This window comes from Buteo buteo, chromosome 10 (assembly GCF_964188355.1).
Source record: "Buteo buteo chromosome 10, bButBut1.hap1.1, whole genome shotgun sequence".
NCBI classification, from domain to species: domain Eukaryota; kingdom Metazoa; phylum Chordata; class Aves; order Accipitriformes; family Accipitridae; genus Buteo; species Buteo buteo.
Window position 1 is genome coordinate 28,685,602 of NC_134180.1, and position 17,894 is coordinate 28,703,495.

The 17,894-nt window shown below is 42.6% G+C and overlaps 1 protein-coding gene and 1 long non-coding RNA gene across 5 annotated transcripts in view; one reads left to right on the forward strand and one right to left on the reverse strand.

Annotated features, from left to right (window-relative positions):
* Positions 1 to 3,763, reverse strand: part of PRKACB (protein kinase cAMP-activated catalytic subunit beta) — a 75,751-nt gene extending 71,988 nt beyond the window's left edge. The window contains exon 1 of the mRNA XM_075039125.1: positions 3,502 to 3,763. Within this exon, the coding sequence (XP_074895226.1) occupies positions 3,502 to 3,547 (46 nt within the window). The 5' untranslated portion in view covers positions 3,548 to 3,763. The remainder of the gene's footprint in view (positions 1 to 3,501) is intronic.
* Positions 3,764 to 3,920: 157 nt separating this feature from the next.
* On the forward strand, positions 3,921 to 9,303 carry LOC142036106 (uncharacterized). Of its 4 annotated transcripts, XR_012652072.1 has the most exons (3): positions 3,921 to 5,598; positions 7,432 to 7,750; positions 7,833 to 9,303. It is a non-coding gene; the product is annotated as an uncharacterized LOC142036106 (long non-coding RNA). The 4 variants fall into 4 exon arrangements; XR_012652069.1 differs by having other exon boundaries at positions 7,432 to 9,303; XR_012652070.1 differs by having other exon boundaries at positions 3,921 to 5,552; positions 7,432 to 9,303.
* Positions 9,304 to 17,894: the final 8,591 nt, after the last annotated feature.

Sequence of the window (17,894 nt, forward strand, 5' to 3'; positions counted from 1 at the left end):
CGAAACACCAAGTGAGATTACTATTAATTTCTAAACAAACTTCTTGCTGTCATGTATGACATTACCTTGCATATCTACAGGGGCAAATAATTCAGAGCCATACATAGTAATTACTTCAAAAATCTGTATAATTGAGTTACCTGAAGAAAAAAAAAACAACCCAAAACTTTCTACAAACTTTACAATTGCAGGGCTGACATTCATTGCAGTCTAGAAAATAGTTCTATTAAAGTTAAAACATTCCTGTTTCATATAAAATCAATAATGATCTTGAAAGTAACAGCAGATTCACTTACTGGATTAAAAAAATACTATGTGACCTTTTTTAAACTCAGAGAAGTGTTGCAGTTATGTTTCTTTTACGTTGTGTGCTACTTTAACAAATGATTCCAAGGTAATGAATATTAATAAAGCTAACATTTTCCTACATTAATTACAACAAGTTAAGGTAGACTCCCTGTGGCTTTTTTTTTTTTTTTTAAACGTAATTTACCACATGTTGACATTTTTAACTCATAGGTTGCAGAAGTTTTCTCAACTCTTGTAAATTGAGCAGCTGAAAGAAAACACCCCAAACAATGAAGTGAATAATTAAATGAATATTAGGATGAGGTATCAAACTTAGAGAAACTTTTAAGAAAACTGACAGTTGTGTCTCTTTGGATTTCAAATGAAAAATACTTATATCATTATTCTAAAAGAACCTCAGAGTTCGTAGGCTGCTGTGCCCTGTGGAAAATCATGAACCCATTTAAAACAGGCACAGAGTTTAAAATGGGTACAGAGCCTGTAAGCTTCTCTTTAGTAAAGGATCACTTTTAACATTTGTCCTCCGAAATCCACTGCATATTAGAACCTGGAGCAGAAGGGCATAGAAAGAAAACCCTAACAGACTACACTGAAACTTCCCATCTTCTGTATATACACACATGTATCTTGCCCTCCCTGCTGTGCAAGCCTGATTCACTTTTTTGGTAGCTAAGCTTAAGTTTCTTAACCAGCATTCAGATGTCATGCACCTGCAACTTCCACCTAGAAATACTCTGAAACATTTGCTCCATTCTACTACCGGTGTTCACATATAACTGGTTTTATTCCTCTTCATAGCCTGAGTGAAGCACCAAGTACTGAAGATACTTGAACATACACAGAAAGCTAAAATAAACGAGAATATAAGGGCCATGGTTGGGTGAACAGCATTTACTGTGCTGACCACAGATAGTGAAAGAGTTCTCAAATTACACTTCATGAACTAGTAAGTATAGCTATCAGCAGAAGCTGCGTTACCCTTCATTGTTCTTTCCGGGACCTTAGCGTGTCCTTGATCCACACAATACCATATGCTCCATGTGTGGATCAAGGGCATAACATCACCTTTGCAAGTCAAACCTGGATATTTTACTGTCACCACTTCTAACAACTTCATTTTCAGTGTCCTGAAGTTTGGAATATGTGCTACTAAGGACACTTAACACACAAACCAGGAAAAATGGCTCAACAATGCAAATATGTACCAGAAATACTAAAGCTCCATCACATTTTATGTTTCTTTAGCTTTTTAGTTGCTGTCTATCATATGAATTAGATTACACATCAACTTTCACTGCCAGTAAACCAAATAACGCTTCTTATTATTTATTATGTGTGTGGTATTCATATATTATTGATCCTCCACAGTAAGTGAATCCTGGTCTTTCCCAGCAGCATGTCCATGATGATCAATTTCTTCTCCTAGTTACAGAAGTTGTATCATTACAGAGCTTTTTGCTACTAAATACACTGAGTAACTTAACATCTGAGCTCGATGTCTCTAGCAGCATTTCATTTGTAAACTCTAACAAAGGAAGAGAGAGGAGTTCTAAAGCAAACTCCTGCAACTTAAAAATCACTGTATTTAGTAATACAAGAAAAGAATTAATTAAAATGGAAGTACAGACTGTGTGGTGTAGTCTTATTTAACTGCCCAGACTAACAGCAATACAGCTACTATGAAGTACAAAATGTAGTGTTTTGTCATCTGAAGTACTTCAAACAATCCACCCTCTCTCTCTTCACGCATATCTTTGTAGGTAGGCGAAAACACTTCCTATCAAAAATTAATGCACTCAGCTAAATAAATAAAAAACCACTAAACAGTAATGATCAAATACTCAGAAACCATTTGGTTTGTGAAATCTGTAATAATAATAAGACGCAAGAACCGAAAGGCAAAACCACGCAGCAGAACCGGGTAGGTCAAGCAGAGCCCCTTGCCCCAGAGCTGGAGACACCCATGCAGGTCCCTGGGCAGCCAGAGAGGAATGCTGCATGGGCAGGCACTGGCCTATGCAAATCGGGTTACTCGGTTCTACCCCAGACCTCAGTAGTAAACAAACAAAAGGTAAACAAACTGGGGAGGAAAAAAAAAAGAAGTAATTTCTATGTTTAAACTCCTTTCTGTTTTAATATTGGCCAAGGAATTTCCAGTAACAAAGGGTATTGTTGCAGGAACACCGAGCTTGCACAACTGGCTGCTCTCTACGTCTCGTCTTTTCTCTTATCCATCACAAACATACCCGAAGTTTTCCACTAGAAACGAAGTAAGGAAGTTAACTTACTAAAAATGAAGTCGGGGTGGGGGTGGTGGGGGGTGTGCGTGTTTCCCCAACAGTTGGATCGGCTTTCTATTATTTAAAGATCATACTGAAATACTTGGGAAAAAAAGACCCCAAACCCAGCAGAAAGCACCCGGCGACGGCAAGTTCAGCCCGATGCTTTTGTCTTCCATTTTGCCCAGGGATGAGGAGAACAGCGTTTGTACCGAGCGCGCTCCCCAACGATGTAAACACGCCGCGGGGCTGGGGCTGTGCCACGGGGAGCGGGCAGGACCGGCAGGGTCCGCGGGGCTGCACGATCCGGGCCGGCTTTGGAGTTTCTGACCTACATTCCCCGCAGCGGGAAGAAAACCCTCCCGCCGCAGACGGAGCGGAGCGCGGAGCGGCGGGCGGGCGGCCTCCCCCGCCGGCAAGGGTGTGTTCAGGGGTGGGGAAAGCGAGCCGGCCGGGGCGAGGATGGAGGCTGGAGGCTGGCGGAGGCGCTGACACCTGCCCGCCGCCACCCCGGCCCCGCCAGCAGCTCCTCCTTCGCCGGGGACGGACACCTGCTGCGGGACAGCCGGACGCGCGGCCCGGCGGCGGCCTCGGCCCGGCGGCCGCAGGCGGGTTTATCCCGCTCCTTTCCCGAGGCGCTACACCGCGAGGCGGGCGGCGGGCCGGGGCCGGGGCCGGGCTCGGGCTCCTCCGCGGCGGCGCGCAGGCCGCGCCGAGCTGGGGGCCGGCGGGCGCGGGCGGCCGAGGCCTGCGCGGGGCCGGGGGGGGGGGGGGGGGGGGGCTCGGCGCCTCAGCCGCTAGGCCGCGGGGCCTGCGGCGGCGCGGGGCGGGCGCGCCGGGCCCGGCCCGCCGGCCCCTCCTCGGGGAGCGGAGCCAGGCGCCGGGCGGAGGCGGCGGATCCCCCCTCACTCACCGCTCTCGATCTCGTTGCCCTTCTTGGCGGTGGCTGCGTTCCCCATGGCCGGGCCGGGGCGGCGCGGGGCGGGGGGGGGGGTGGGGGGCGGGAAGGATGCCGGGCGGCTGCGGCGGGCGGGGGGCAGGGCTCGGCTGGCGGGGCGGCGCGGCCCGCGGGCGCGGCGGCGGCGGCTGGCTCCCCTCGCCCCGCGCTGGGTCTCTGTGTCTCCGGCCGCCGCGGAGGAGGAGGCGAGCGCTCTGCCCCCCCTCCCCCACCCCGACACACGGCGGAAATGACGGCCGGGGCGGCGCCTCCTCCCTGCTACGCCGCCCGCCGGGGGCGCGCGGGGCGCGGGGCGCCGCCGTCCACGGCACCGGCCGCCGCCGCCTCAGGCGGGGCGGGGGGGGTCCGGCCGGAGGGAGGGAGGGAGAGAGAGGAGGAGGGGGCCGCGGGAGACCTGGGCGGCGCCCGCCCGCCCGCGCCGGCGGCGGCTCGCGGAGGGCAGGGGCGGGCTGCCCGCGGGCTCGGCCGCTGCCGCCCCCGCGCAGCCCCGGCCAGCGCCCGGCCGCACGGGGCGGCGGCGCGGGAGCGCCCCCCGCTGCCGCCGCCCGGAGGGCCGTCCCGCCCGCGGGGCGCCGCGGCTGAGGCGGGGGCGAGGCGCGCCGTCCCCAAGGTGACCCCGGGAGGCCGAGCGCGCCGCGGCCCTGAGGCAGGGCCCGCCCGGCGCCGGGGGCTCGGCCGCCTCCCCCTCAGCATCCCCGGCGGCCCGCGGGCGCCCACCCCGCCGCTGCCCCCCGCGGGCGACGGCCGGGCCCGCGCCCCGGCAGCCGACACGAGGACAAGTCGCGCTTGCCGCCTCTTGCCAGACTGTTTTTGCGTGGACTGCCGACAGAAAATACCGAAAGTAAGCGAGCTGCCAGCGAAGAGGTGGTTTTTTTTTTTTTGCCTCCCCCCTTTCGCTGCCACTCACGTCGCAAATAGCTACAGCTACGCGTTTTCAAGCGCTATTGTGACTTTCAAGTTGATCGTAGCTCTCTCTATATATTTACCACGTGAAACGCTCGGAGTGTTTTGGCTCAGGAAGGAAACGCTCATCAAAAAGAAGGGTCTGTTTTATGTGCCTTAAAGTGGGGAGAGTGGAGAGCAGAAGTGCTAATCTTATGGATCGCAAACCGTATATATTCTGCCAGGACAATTTACGCGATACCCAGCCTCTTCTGGCAGCATTCTTTCCCCACGGCTGCAGGCTGCACGAATTGTTCCGGCGGCAGCCGTCCCGGCTACCGTCTTTCACAGGAGCCATCCAAATCCTCTCCTGACAGCGGGGGCTGCCTGCCGGTGCAGCTCACGCTGCCATGGCCTAAGACTGAATTACCTTACTCTCTGTAAGACGGCGGTTTACGCACACGCGCTAATGCGCACTACAGCAGACACCTCTGGGAAATTTCCAGTCTCCTGAGACTGTGCAGTGGAGTACGCTGCATGTGAACACCGGGCAGGTCTAGCCAGCGCGTGGCTCTGTCTTGACAGTGGTACAAGCTGCCCGGATTATCCAGCTGCAAAGTTTGGGGAACACTCATCCGAATTATCTTGATGTTTTGTAGGTTTAAGTTCTGTCAATGAACACTTCAATTAAAGGACTTTCTCTTGATTTTCACCTTTTCACTTGCATTATCCTGATCTGTGTGATACTGCTTGCTTCAGAGGAGTACCTGTGTTTTTATGATTAAAGCAGCAGTCTCTGAGGAAGCCAGGTCTTTATTGCTTTGAAGATCAGAAACAGGACTTAGGCACAGTGAGGAAATAATCTGCAAACCATTGGGGGCGGTGAAGCTGCTACTATTGAAGAGGGCTGTCTCGTTTTGCCAAAGCCGGAGTCTCCGCGTTCTTTACGCGCTTACCCAGAGGTTCAGTGAGTTACCGGTAATTCGCTCTGCTAGGGAAGGGCAGGGGAACTGCACTGGCCGGATCTGTACCAGGAGGAGAAGCTTAGCTCGGGAAAAGAAGAGGGTACTTTTGCCATTGACCATCTTGATCACTCGGACAATGACAAAAAATAGAAAACTGAGGTGCTGTAGTATTTAAATAAATGTCTGAAGATGCTATCACAGATAGGTAAAGATGTTACCCCAGTTTTAAATGTTTTCCCTGCTCCATTGTCATTTTCATTTTGGCCAGATGGCATCTGAGTCAGCTGATTTTCATCCAGGTGCTGACAGGCATTTTGATATCCTTGAGAAGACAGCAGCAGCATCACTAACAAACGAGATATGCTGCAGCATCTTTAGCATATTCTTGCCATTACAGCTCATCCCTTCACTAGCAAATTACGCTGCATAGGCTCTATATGTGAGGACCCACCAAGGTCCAATAGCCATTACTGCCCTGTGGGATTTGGTGGACGAGGATCAGCTGGTCGTTGCATGTAGTCCAGCAAAATCCTACACGTACAGACATGGCAGCACATATATATGTGCAGCAATGCATGACACTAGTTCTCAAATAAGCACATGCTCTGAATACACATGCAGCCTGATGGATTTGCATGAATGCTTATACCCAAACACTCTCATAATCAAAAAAATAACAAATAGAAGTCAACAGTGCTGTGAAACATTAGGTGAAGCACTTCCACGGTCCTAGCATTACATGTCTAAGCGAAGATAACAAAAACAAGGACTTAGGGCTGGACATTTGCATTCTCGTTCACACCACTTACACAACTTACGCTATATTAAACAAGTTAATACTCATTCACTAATTGCAGAACATACCAATGCAGCATAGATCGTATATGTTATGTGTATATATTTACTTAGCATTCAGAGCATCTACTTTTATTCTAGCCCTAATCTTTGGTTTGCCTTAATTTTCCTACATAAAATCCTTTGGTTTTCTTATATAAAATCCTTCGATGCTGAAATGCCTCATATCACTGCTCATACAAAAGTAGTTTGTCTTCTTCCTTTCAACACAACTGGTTGAAAAATCAAATCATGCAAATATGAAAAGATGTTCTGTTTGGATATGTTAGAATATTTCAGCAATGGCGCAACCTAGAAAATTCAGATTTCATTTGTTTTGCTTATCTGTATAAGATTTTAAAAAATAGCTATACTCTTAAGAAAGTCAACTCAGCAGTTTTAGAACTATACACATTTAATGATGTAGTTTCAGTGACTCACAGTGGGTTTTAATCCATTTTTCTACATATGTGGGTTATAATCCATTTTTCTACATATTTGTTGGGAACTATCGATTAGGAATATCCTACCAAGACCAATCTTTTTTCTGATAAAGCCTAAAGCTCTGTAGCAGATGTATAATTCCCTCATGAAACTTGCATATTCCCTGTCTACACAGACTCAGAACTAAAAATGAGAGGGTCATTTCAGGACAGAAAAGATAAATTTCTGTTAGATCAAAGGCTTTCACGTGCTTTTAATGGAAATCACTTTTTCAGACGGTAATTACTTCTGGAACCACATATCATTTCACTCCATAATCACTCCAATTTCTAGATGAGATAGCGGCATTTCTGTAGCAACTGCAGCAGTTGTTTTCAATACACATTCGAAACAAGTCACTAAATTTAAATCATTACGCATCGTAATTTTCTTCCCTCGCGTTTAAGGTGTGCCTGCATTGCAAGGGCTTGGTGTATATAGATTGATGGTTTTGCCCATCCGTACTGATAATTCTTACCCTGAGGATGTAGGCTCTGCTCAGGTTATGAATATGTACCTGCCTTTGTTGTAATTCTCTTTATATGGCCAGCCTGCCATACCATTGACAGCAGTGCCTGTAAATTGCAGGGTTTGAATACCGGATTTGACTGCTCTTCCTCAAATCCCACATTCCTGCATCTTTGAATACCCCTGGCAGCCTCCTTCTCTACTCCTAAGCAGACTGATATATTTGGCATTTAACTCTTTGTTTTCCTTTCAGGTTGTTCCAGACTACTGGCACTTTTCCTGCTCTCAGCTAACCCGTGCTCTGCCAGCGTGGGATGTTTTTCTAGCACGTTGCTAACGTGCCAAGAAGCATATGTATATCTTTGTGAATATGGAAGTTATTTTCCAAATTTTACAGCTTCTGACCCAGAAACAGGAATATTCATCACTGCAGCGTAATTTCAGACCTGCCAAGAATATATCAATTATGTCATGTGGATGTGCTAAGGGAAAGGATGAAAGCGGGAATACAGCAATTCCCCCTGCTCCCTGCACTAGCTATTCAGAGAGCAATGAAGTACATCCTTGTGCAGGTAAGACCAAGTCCTAATTCATTTTTGCTGAGGACCCATCCTCACAGAGAGGAGTGAAAGGTCTTACATCGTGTTTCCACAGTATGTGAGATTGCCAGCCCCTGAATTCACAATGAAGCTAAAGCAACTTGGCCAACAACTTGCTCTGCCAGATCTCCTTAAGAATGTTCTTTGACGCCCTCCGACTATGAATGCAGAAGAAATCTGGAGCCTCAGGAAGGTGTTCTGCACACTGTGACTCTTACAGTTTTGAGGGACACTTTGGTTCAAAGGAGGGGTTCTTAATTAAGGGTAACTTGGGCTTCCTTCAATGTGACTAGGTACACTTAAAGCAAGATGCTCCAAAGGAAGTTTACACCAGCAGCCAACACTTCACCACTGCCACCCTTCCCTTCTTGGCATTAGACGTTTCCCAAGATAGCCACTGGTCAAAAAAACCATGTAAACATAGAAGCAAAGGGTTTATATATTCCCTTATTGATTTTGAACTACACTTATTTCACCACAAACCTCTCAAGAGCCATAAAGTTGCAAGGTGGGTTTTTTTCTGATGTTTTGAACACAATTTAAAGAAACAGGTACATTTTGGCTATGCTTTTGCTGTCAGTATTGCCCTTGACAGGATAGCATTTGTCAAATTCTCTATGGATAGTGGCTATATATTCATAGGAGGTGGCAGGTGCTGTCTTGTGATCAATGTTCTGCTGAACAGACATGTTTTTTGCAGAGATAAACTACGGACTTTCTTAATGGGCAAGTCCAGCTGCTCAGTTCTTGGCCTTTATCTCCCATGATCATTCGGGAGAGGGTGTAGTCTCTTGCTATCAGGCAAACAGCAGTTTCTTCAGTTGCTTATAATTGTTCTGCAGATTATTCCATATTTGTAGAAGATGCCACCTGCAAATTTGTGATTCAGAAGAAATTGCTAATTACTGTTAAGTAAAATTCTTACTGACCTGCTTCTGTAATTGACTTTGTGATCCTTCTGTGGGTATCTGGCCGCCATCATGCTCATTTTAAAGGTTTCCACATTGAGAGAAGTCCTTTGCTTTTCTACACAGGTGTTCCAAATTTTTTTGAATCCATGACAGATTGCTCAGCCTAAGAAAAGCAAGGTATTTTATACTATCTTTATTTGCTGCACTTCTGAATAGCTGATGGTGTACAAAAATTGAGTAGAGAAAAGAACAAATAAAAATTTATTGCATATTTTGTTCTTGTATTTTTAGTAGTTCAGCAATGTGTTTTGATTGCTACACATGAACTATGGAAGGAATGAAACTCCAAATTGATAGTGTAGTTGTCTGACATTAGATTCCAGTCTAGTCACACATTTGAATGGAAATATTACTTGTGTAGTCAAAGTTATTCAAATGCATAGCTGTTTAAAAAACTATATAGCAAAACACTTTCAGGGTAGTTGACTTCATTATCTGCGTGCTTACCATAATTGAGAGGTGATCAATATTATACTGATGTTTGTTTGTTCTTACTGTATATTGAGACTCTGAATCACTTACCTTTTACAGAATAAAGAAGATTAAAACCAAAAATTGTGATGTTTTTTAATTTCTCTTTTTAGGTCTTTTATACAGAGATCTCCAAGTTAATTACAGCTGTTAATTTAAAGTAGACTAAGCTATATTAAATGCCTCAGTATGTATTTTTCTTCAGAATTAAAAATGACCTTAATTCAGTTTAGCCTAACTCACTTTGGAAGTGGAGTAGGCTATGTTAAACGAAGGTCACTTCAATTCTAACCAAGAGACTTCACACAAAGAGTTCAGCAGGCTTTTGTACATACTCTGCACCCAGTAAATTAGGAATGATGAAGGACTAGTAGTCACATATCTAAATCTAAGCTTCACTGTATTCTGCTCAAATGCATGTCCTGTAAATTGTGTCCCACTGTCACATATCACTGTATTAGGTAAAGAAGTCTAGCGAAAAAGCTTTTTAATGCATAATCAGCTCTTCAGCTACTACATCTTTAGTAGTGCCATCTAAAAATAGAAAAAGATGTTTTTCCTGGTTTATTATTTATATCTAGAAGCACATTTTTTAAACAGAAACAAAATCACTTTCCTAATACCCATTTATCTTTCTACAACCTGTTAATTTTTTCTTAGGGCTACAGCGTAGTTCCTGGAAATACTAGGAGCTGTGCTGACTAATTGAAGGTAATACGTCCCATTTGCTCTCATCGTTATTATTTCTTCTGCACAGACCATCTTTTTTCTGCAAGTGTCCTTTGTTCTTAAGAAAACAGTCATCCAAGGCAGAGGTGTCAGCAACATGCAGTTTCTTCATGGTTCAGACCCCTGGCGCTTGCAGTCAAATTAAGACAAGCTTTTGTCTAACGTTCAGCTTCTCCCATCTGCTTTATCTGTGTTGTTATTCCTTGCTTATGATTTCAAGCTCTGTGTGCTTTTCTGCATCTAATATCTTTGTCTTATGCTATTTTGAGCTCTTGGTCATATCTAAGGTGTCAGAGCACTGTCCAGTCCAACACTTATTCATGTATTAGTTTCTTGGCAGATTCTAAATTGCCTCATCTGGAGTCTGCTTCTCCCAGGAGTCTGTTTCTGTATTATTTGCTCTACTCTCTGTTGAAAAACAGCGGCTTTTTAAAATTGGAAAATTTTTTTTTTAAATCTACAAATCTTCATTAGATCTTACCCTAAGGCGGGCTGATTCCATGCTTTTATTGTAACACCTGTAACAGATGAAATTGTCTCCCCAATCTTATAAACTACAAAATACTTTAAAACCTTCAGGTTCAAAGCATATGACTTTCATATGCTTAATTTTTATTTAGAATGCAATACTCCTCAATTTTTTGTAACAGCTTCATGAATATCCTCCTTTGCTTGGATTGCTGAAAACTGTTAAATATGCCAAATGCATCAGCACTTGCTGTTTTCAGAAGGAAAACCTCCTTCTGGTTGACTTGCTTTTAAATAACACTTACTGCTTCCATTGTACATTGAAGTGTTCTTGCCTTCTTTTCCAGTAGTTTCTGGTATTTCCAGAGTTTGAGCCTTTAAATGCTCCAATTTCTTCTCAGTGTCTGTCTTTGATTTCTTTTTATTGCTAGTGCCACGAATGAGGAGTTGTTCCAGGCTCAGAGGATTACAGTGGATGTTCTTTAATCATGTGTGTCCGCAGTGCCTTTTCCTCACACTTACAAGCCAGAAAGCTAAACCTCTAAAAGAACATTTAGACCAGTAATGTTTCATTAGGAGAAATAATAAGCAAAAAAAATTACAGTGTCATATTCATAGGTGTGATTCTATTAAAAAAAAAAAATCCTTGCATGAAACAAACAGTAAAAGCTACTTTGTATCTGAAAAAAAAAAGAGCCAAGAAACCAGCTTAGAAAGTTTATTTAATATTTGTAGATCTATTTTTGGTTTGTGTTTGACTGACAAAGCTAGAAGGAGAAATATCTATGGTGCTAGCCAAGAAGAACATATTAATCCTCAGCAACACAAAGAAGAAGTGGCTATTTCAAGTGGTTGTAATGCAAATGCCAATGTAAAAGCTTTTTCCTCTCAACTCCACAATCTGAGAAGCCATTGGCAGAATGTGCTTTGATATTAGCAGATGTTCTGTATGTTTGATAGATGCATGACTGATCCACCAAGAGAGAGAAATTGAATGTTTTCAAGCATTTTTTTAATCTCATGAAACAGAGAACTTTTTGACTTCTACTTACATTTAGTCCAAGCTAGATTTCCTTTAAACTCAGTTTCACTTCTGAAATGTTGAGCTAATAGTTGAAATATACATATAGTGCTTCCAGTGAGGCACTTACATTTTTTAATCCATATTAAAAGATGGTAACTATGTGAAATACAGGGTTTTTTCACAGGAAATGTGAAAGACAGGGCTTTTTAATTGGTATTAGGTATTACCTTTCTAATCACCACATTTACATGAAAGAACTCCATTCATTCCATTTTGTGCAAAGGGCAGATCCATTCCGAAGAATATATTAACCAATAAATGTCTATGTATAAAAATTACCCTCAAGCATTTCTCGTTTCCAATGCTGTAATTCCTTTCAAATAATTTATGGTAAAGACAATCAATCAGGATCTCTAACAGAGGATGTATAGAAGCCTGACCATGTTAGGGATAATGTTTGCACTTACTTGTTATGTCCAGGTGCAACATTTTAATTCAGAGGTGATGGGATTTTATGTGTATAACACTTGAAACAGGTGCTTTTTTGTCCTTTGATATCTCTCCTCAGAAATCTTCCCTTATGTCTACTTTATTTTTATAACAATAAAAATTATCCTCTGATTTAAACATAATTTTCTTTTGTTCCTCCTAGTTTTACTTCTTTATATTGCTAAAATTTAAAAAAAAAAGTATTTCCATTCCCTTCCAAGAAATATCCTTTTTGTATGTCTAAATCAGCTGGGGCCCTACCTGGTCGTTACTGAAAAGACAAAACAGAGTTGAGATTTCTAATCCCCCAAGCACACACATGCAGGGGCATAGGCCATAAAAGCCATTGATGAAGAGAAAATATTTTTGTGAAGTGTCGAATGAAATCTTGCTTTCTTCATACTCAAATGAAGTTTTGCCATCAGTGCCATCAGGATGTTACCTGCAACACTGGGCCTGGGTTGGTTTTCTGTTTTTGCAGCTGTTACTTCTCATAAACTATCTTAAAGAAAATACTTTGCTTACACGCTTTCTTTCATTTCTGCCAGAACATTCTATCAATTTATTGCAGAGACAAGAGTATAATTAGCCATATCCATTCCCTCAAGGGTAGCATAGGACAATACACTGAATGGGCACAAAAGACATGTTAGAAATGGTTCTCCTGGGTAAATAATTTATTCCTATAATTTCTTAGGAATGATAAATGCAGGTTACATCGCTCTCCTTCAGTTAAAAGCACTTTCCCTATGGAGGACAGGGGAGGGGTATGTCCTTTCTACCTGCTACCTGTTTGAAGGGGGAGCTAAATGGTTTGTATAATGATCCTTTAACACACAAATATTAATAATACAATCAACACCAATACTTATCATTTATGTAGTGCTTTTTCATCCGTAAGTATTAGGGTGAGACAGTCAGATGAAGTCAAAGGCTTCTGAAAGTGTCAGTGGCGTCGGAGAGTGGCAGTCCCACGGCAGCCTGGATTTCAAGGGAGGAGAGAGCAGAAAGGCTGGAGGAGGTACAGGGAGAGCAGCAGAACCCCTCCGGGAGGGCAGCTTCACCGCGCCGCAGAGAGGAGAGCATCGTAACTCGTAAAGGAATGAAACAGTGCAGGACAGAAGAGAAGAGGGTTTGAAAATGGTAAAGAGAGAGGAAAATGAAGGCAGAAGAATTGGAGCACGTACATGTGCAGAGAAAGGAAACCAGATAAAATTATTATGGAAGAGAACTTGTAGAACTTGCCTCACTCAACAGGAAAATATGCAATATGGTCTTTTAAGAAAGAAAACAGTAGGGGAGGTAACCTATTTCATTTGGAGAGAAAAAGTGTTGCTTATGACTAAGAGAAGCTGTGACTTTGTTACAATCTCGGCAATACATACATGGTCCAGGTTCATCCCTGCCTGTGTGTCTGCTCTGTGTGTGGACCTCTCTACTCACTCCCTGATGGCTCTGAGTGGAAAAATTTGCAGGCTTCTGGTCTGGACACAGTCTTTTAATACATGTTTGGACAGCTGCATCACAACGGGGGCCTAATTTTGAATGGGGTCTCTGTTTTCTACCATAATTGAAATAATAAATCATGATCACTCAATAACATTGTCACTCTTGCTTCTTGGACATAAAAATCTCATGAGATCATAAGGAAATGTAATTTATGTTAATATTATCTATTATGTTCACAAAAATTACAATCCATAGTCTAAATCAAAACAAAAAATCATCATGTCCATGTAAAGTGTAATTGTAGCAGCCTTTTGTTTCTTTGCCACAACAAGTAGTTGTGAAGAATTTGAAGGATTCTCCTACCCCAGGCTGTGCGTTTGTTTCTCCATAGGCAGGGCACTCTGCAAAGTTCCTTTCCTTTTTGTGATTTTGGAGACTCTAGCACAGACAGGACAGGCCCCTTTAAATCTCTTTGGCTTATCTGGTTGCTTAGCACAACCCCTGTAAACATCAGTGGAACAACATGTGGTCTTCAAAAAGCTGGGACCTTGAGAAAAAACTAGGTCATTTTGGGACAGACAGCTCCCATGTATCCGTAACTGTATGAGGAGACATATGCTTTTGCAGAGAATTATTTTTGCACATTTCTTTTGGAATAGTTCATGCTTTTATGCTCTGTTTTAGTTTGTGATTTGTGGCAAAAATAAACATTTTTTTCTGTCAGTAGCTTTTTTTCTTGTTTTCTATATTGCTTTTTGTTGTGACATAAATATTTACTGGTTAAATATTTATATATAATGAAAGAAGAATATGAGAAAGAAGACTTTGACTATACAAAAGTGACAACTCCGCTTATCATTTTATTTTGATAGTGTGTTTTTATTGTGCCTTTTGAGGTGATAGCTTTAGAAAGGTGAAAAGCCTATTAGAAAGCTAATTTAAAAATATTGGGGATAATAAAGTAAGAAAGAGTGATAATGTTACCCTTTGCAATATGAGTTGTGAATTAGATGTGATAAATAGAGGGGTTAAATATTAGCTAGCTGATAAATATTTTAAAGCTTGTTCTTACTGATATGAAACAACAGGTTCTTTCTTATACAGAATTCTGAAGAATTAAAAACCCAACAGTCTGGTGGTTTTGTGTCCCTGATATTTCAGAACTCAATTTTTTTTTCAGATAATGTTTTAGAAATGAGATTAAAAGTTTATCTAGTTTGTCTCCTCTCCTGCCAGTGTTTCATTACAATGAGTTGCTTCAGCAAATTATTACTATTACTGCTATATATGTTATTACACTACTACTTTTCTGGATTTAAAATGTGATATTCTTCCTATATGTCCCTCCCTTTCATTGCTGTCTATAAAATAATTGCTATCTGTGGGAGATATATAGACAGGTGAACTTAGTCATCCATGAACAAGTTAACTTTTACCTCCATTTTATGTCTGTAATATTTAAGATTAAAATCTTCATTTAGTTCTTGTTAACATTGTAGCTGTATAACTTGTACTCGATATAAAAATACACCTCTTTAGCTATGAAAAACTCATGGCAGAATATCATATTATTTCATCTATAAAACGTGGTTTTGTGATTAAATGATGAAGAAAGTCTGAAGGAGTAACTTTATTAGACTAACTGAATCTCACAAATGAATATTAAGTTATTTGGAACTTCTGGTTAAACCCTGTGTACGTGTTGTGGTTTAACCCCAGCCAGCAACTAAGCACCACGCAGCCACTCACGCACTGCCCCCCACCCAGTGGGATGGGGGAGAGAATTGGAAGGAAAAAGGTAAAACTTGTGGGTTGAGAATATAACAGAAAGGAAGAAACTAATAATGATAATAATAATAAAATGACAATAATAATTAAAGGATTGGAATATACAAAACAAGTGATGCACGATGCAATTGCTCACCACTTGCTGACTGATGCCCAATTAGGTCCCACACAGCGATTCCCCCCCCAGGCCAACTCCCCCCAGCTTATATACTGGGGATGACATCACATGGTATGGAATACCCCTTTGGCCAGTTTGGGTCAGCTGTGTCCTCTCCCAACTTCTTGTGCCCCTCCAGCCTTCTTGCTGACTGGGCATGAGAAGCTGAAAAATACTTGACTTGGTATAAACGTGACTTGGCAACAACTGAGAACATCCCTGTGTTATCAACATTCTTCTCATACTGAATCCAAGACATAACACTATACCAGCTACTAGAAAGAAAATTAACTCTGTCCCAGCTGAAACTAGGACAGCATGTCACTCTTCCATTCATTTTTCTGAGAGAGAAAAAGGAATTCAAACCAGTTCTTGTTTATGTAATCCAAATTCATATAATTTTAAGTCTTACATAGTCTTTCAAATGAGAGCAAAGTAAACAGAATATATAACTGAGTCAAACCAGGGAAAAATGCAGAACAATTAAATTGAATGTGAATTTAAATCTCTTGTAACTGTGGCTGGAACTTTGAATGGCAAAATCTTGTCAAGTCTTCATAGACCTGCTGGTTCCAGTGCGCTTTTTATAAAACGTGAAATTGTACCAGGTCATTTCTCTTCTACCAACTTTGTTGCAATACACTTTTAGTCCAACATAGGGGTAGGAGGGGACTTGGAGAGTAGCAAACCCATAATCTGCCAATGTCTGCTTTGGATCATCAGCTGAAAACCCCTTCTTTTTAAAAACCTCTTCTTTTTAAACAGAAGCACGGTGCTTTAAGGAAATGAGTGTTATTATCAGGCTATCCTTTCTACATTTGTATCCTACTCATTACCTTAAAGAGCGATAAGACAGCTTTCAAGACATGAGCAATTTTTTTGCATGGAAATCCACATAAACTTAGTGAGATCACTTCATAGTGTGCTATTCCACAAGTTCTCACTCCACACATTACACTTTACTTTATAATCGCTGTTAATAGTTCTTGTTGGTGAATGCTACACAATAAATACAAATTTTCAGTCTCTAAAAATGACAGGACAAGAGCAAATAGACATTATTCAGCCTATAGAAAATATTACCTATGTTGGGGTATTCTTAGTTCTCCTGTGAGTTAACCCCTATATTGTTTATCTTTGCTAGAACCAGAAATTCCTGTTGTAAATAGCAAGCAAGATTTGATTGAAAGGGTTAGGTAGACAGAACTCTATTGCTGAACAGGAAAGCGCCTTATACAGTCTGAATTAAATCTCACATACCTATCCAGACAAATATTGATTATGTTAGTACGAGATATGCAGTACAAAAGTTCCTTGTAAAAGATAACACAAAATGAAAAAATCCTGTAATCTACTACAGCATTTCGAAGGAAAGATGCCCAAATTCCAAGTTCTTCTTAATCTTGTGGTATCAGGGCACCGAGGGCACTAATAAGCCTTAATGGCTCTGACCAGCCCCACCTGGAGCCTCCCCCACACCCATGGGCTCAGGAGTTCTATTTAAGTTCACTTGAGCCCTCAGCTCCTGCTGGAGCTGTATTGGTGGGGTGCTGACCTCCTGTGCAGGTACAGCCTCAGCCTGGCTGTGGTCCTCATTGATCCCCAGTCCGTGGGATGGCTTTCCAGCTTGTTATCAGTCCTGCCTTATTATTATGGATCTGTCTGGCAATTGCTGGACCTTATCCTTGCCTATGGACTGACTGCCTGGCCTGGCCTTGGACCTGCCTCATCACCATGATACTGTCTTATGATACGGGCTCTTGGTTGGCTCTGTCTGCCATCTCCGGGTCTGTCTTGCTTACCCTGCTTGGGTACTGTGGGGCTGATAGCTGGGGTTGTGGGATCTCTCTTGGTTCATATTCTCTTACCAAGCAGCTCTGCTCTTGCTGCCTCTTGACATGTTGCATTGCTAATTTAAATCTGAACTCTTAAAGGTTCATTTAATTTGCAGAAGACTCAAGACTGCTGCCCATAGCCCAGATCCATTATTTCCATTCAGTACCTTCCTATGTTCTATCTGTCCCACCTGAACAGACACTGGTCCTGCATTACGTACTGCTGTATGACACAAACTCAGATTTGGTAGGATTTACTACATGTTGCAAATGATGCTACTGTAATTCTAGACTTGACTATTCCTATAAATGCAAATGGATAGTCCTTGTCCCCACTACAGTAACTTCCACTTCCTCTCTGCAGAAATATCTTGCCACTTCTATCGCTCTTAGGTCCTCTGCTGTGACATCCCAATTTGAGTGGGTGAGAAGCAATGTGTGCTGCCTTCAAGCTGCCCACCTCACCAGGCTAACAGGCACTCCAGGAAACTGCATGGCATTGTAGAGGCACCTGAGCATCTGACACTATATATAAGCAAGTAAGCCCTGATGGGTCAGAATTGAGTACATGTAGTCAGATGTTTTTGCGTTAAGCAGCCCAGTGTATCTTGTAGTACTGGTATTGGGAAGATTTTTCCACTGTTCATGAAATTTCTCTATCTTGCTGCCCTAGAGAAGTCAGTATTGATTCTAATGTCATCTCACTATGTTGGTTTCTCTTAAACACCTACCTAGT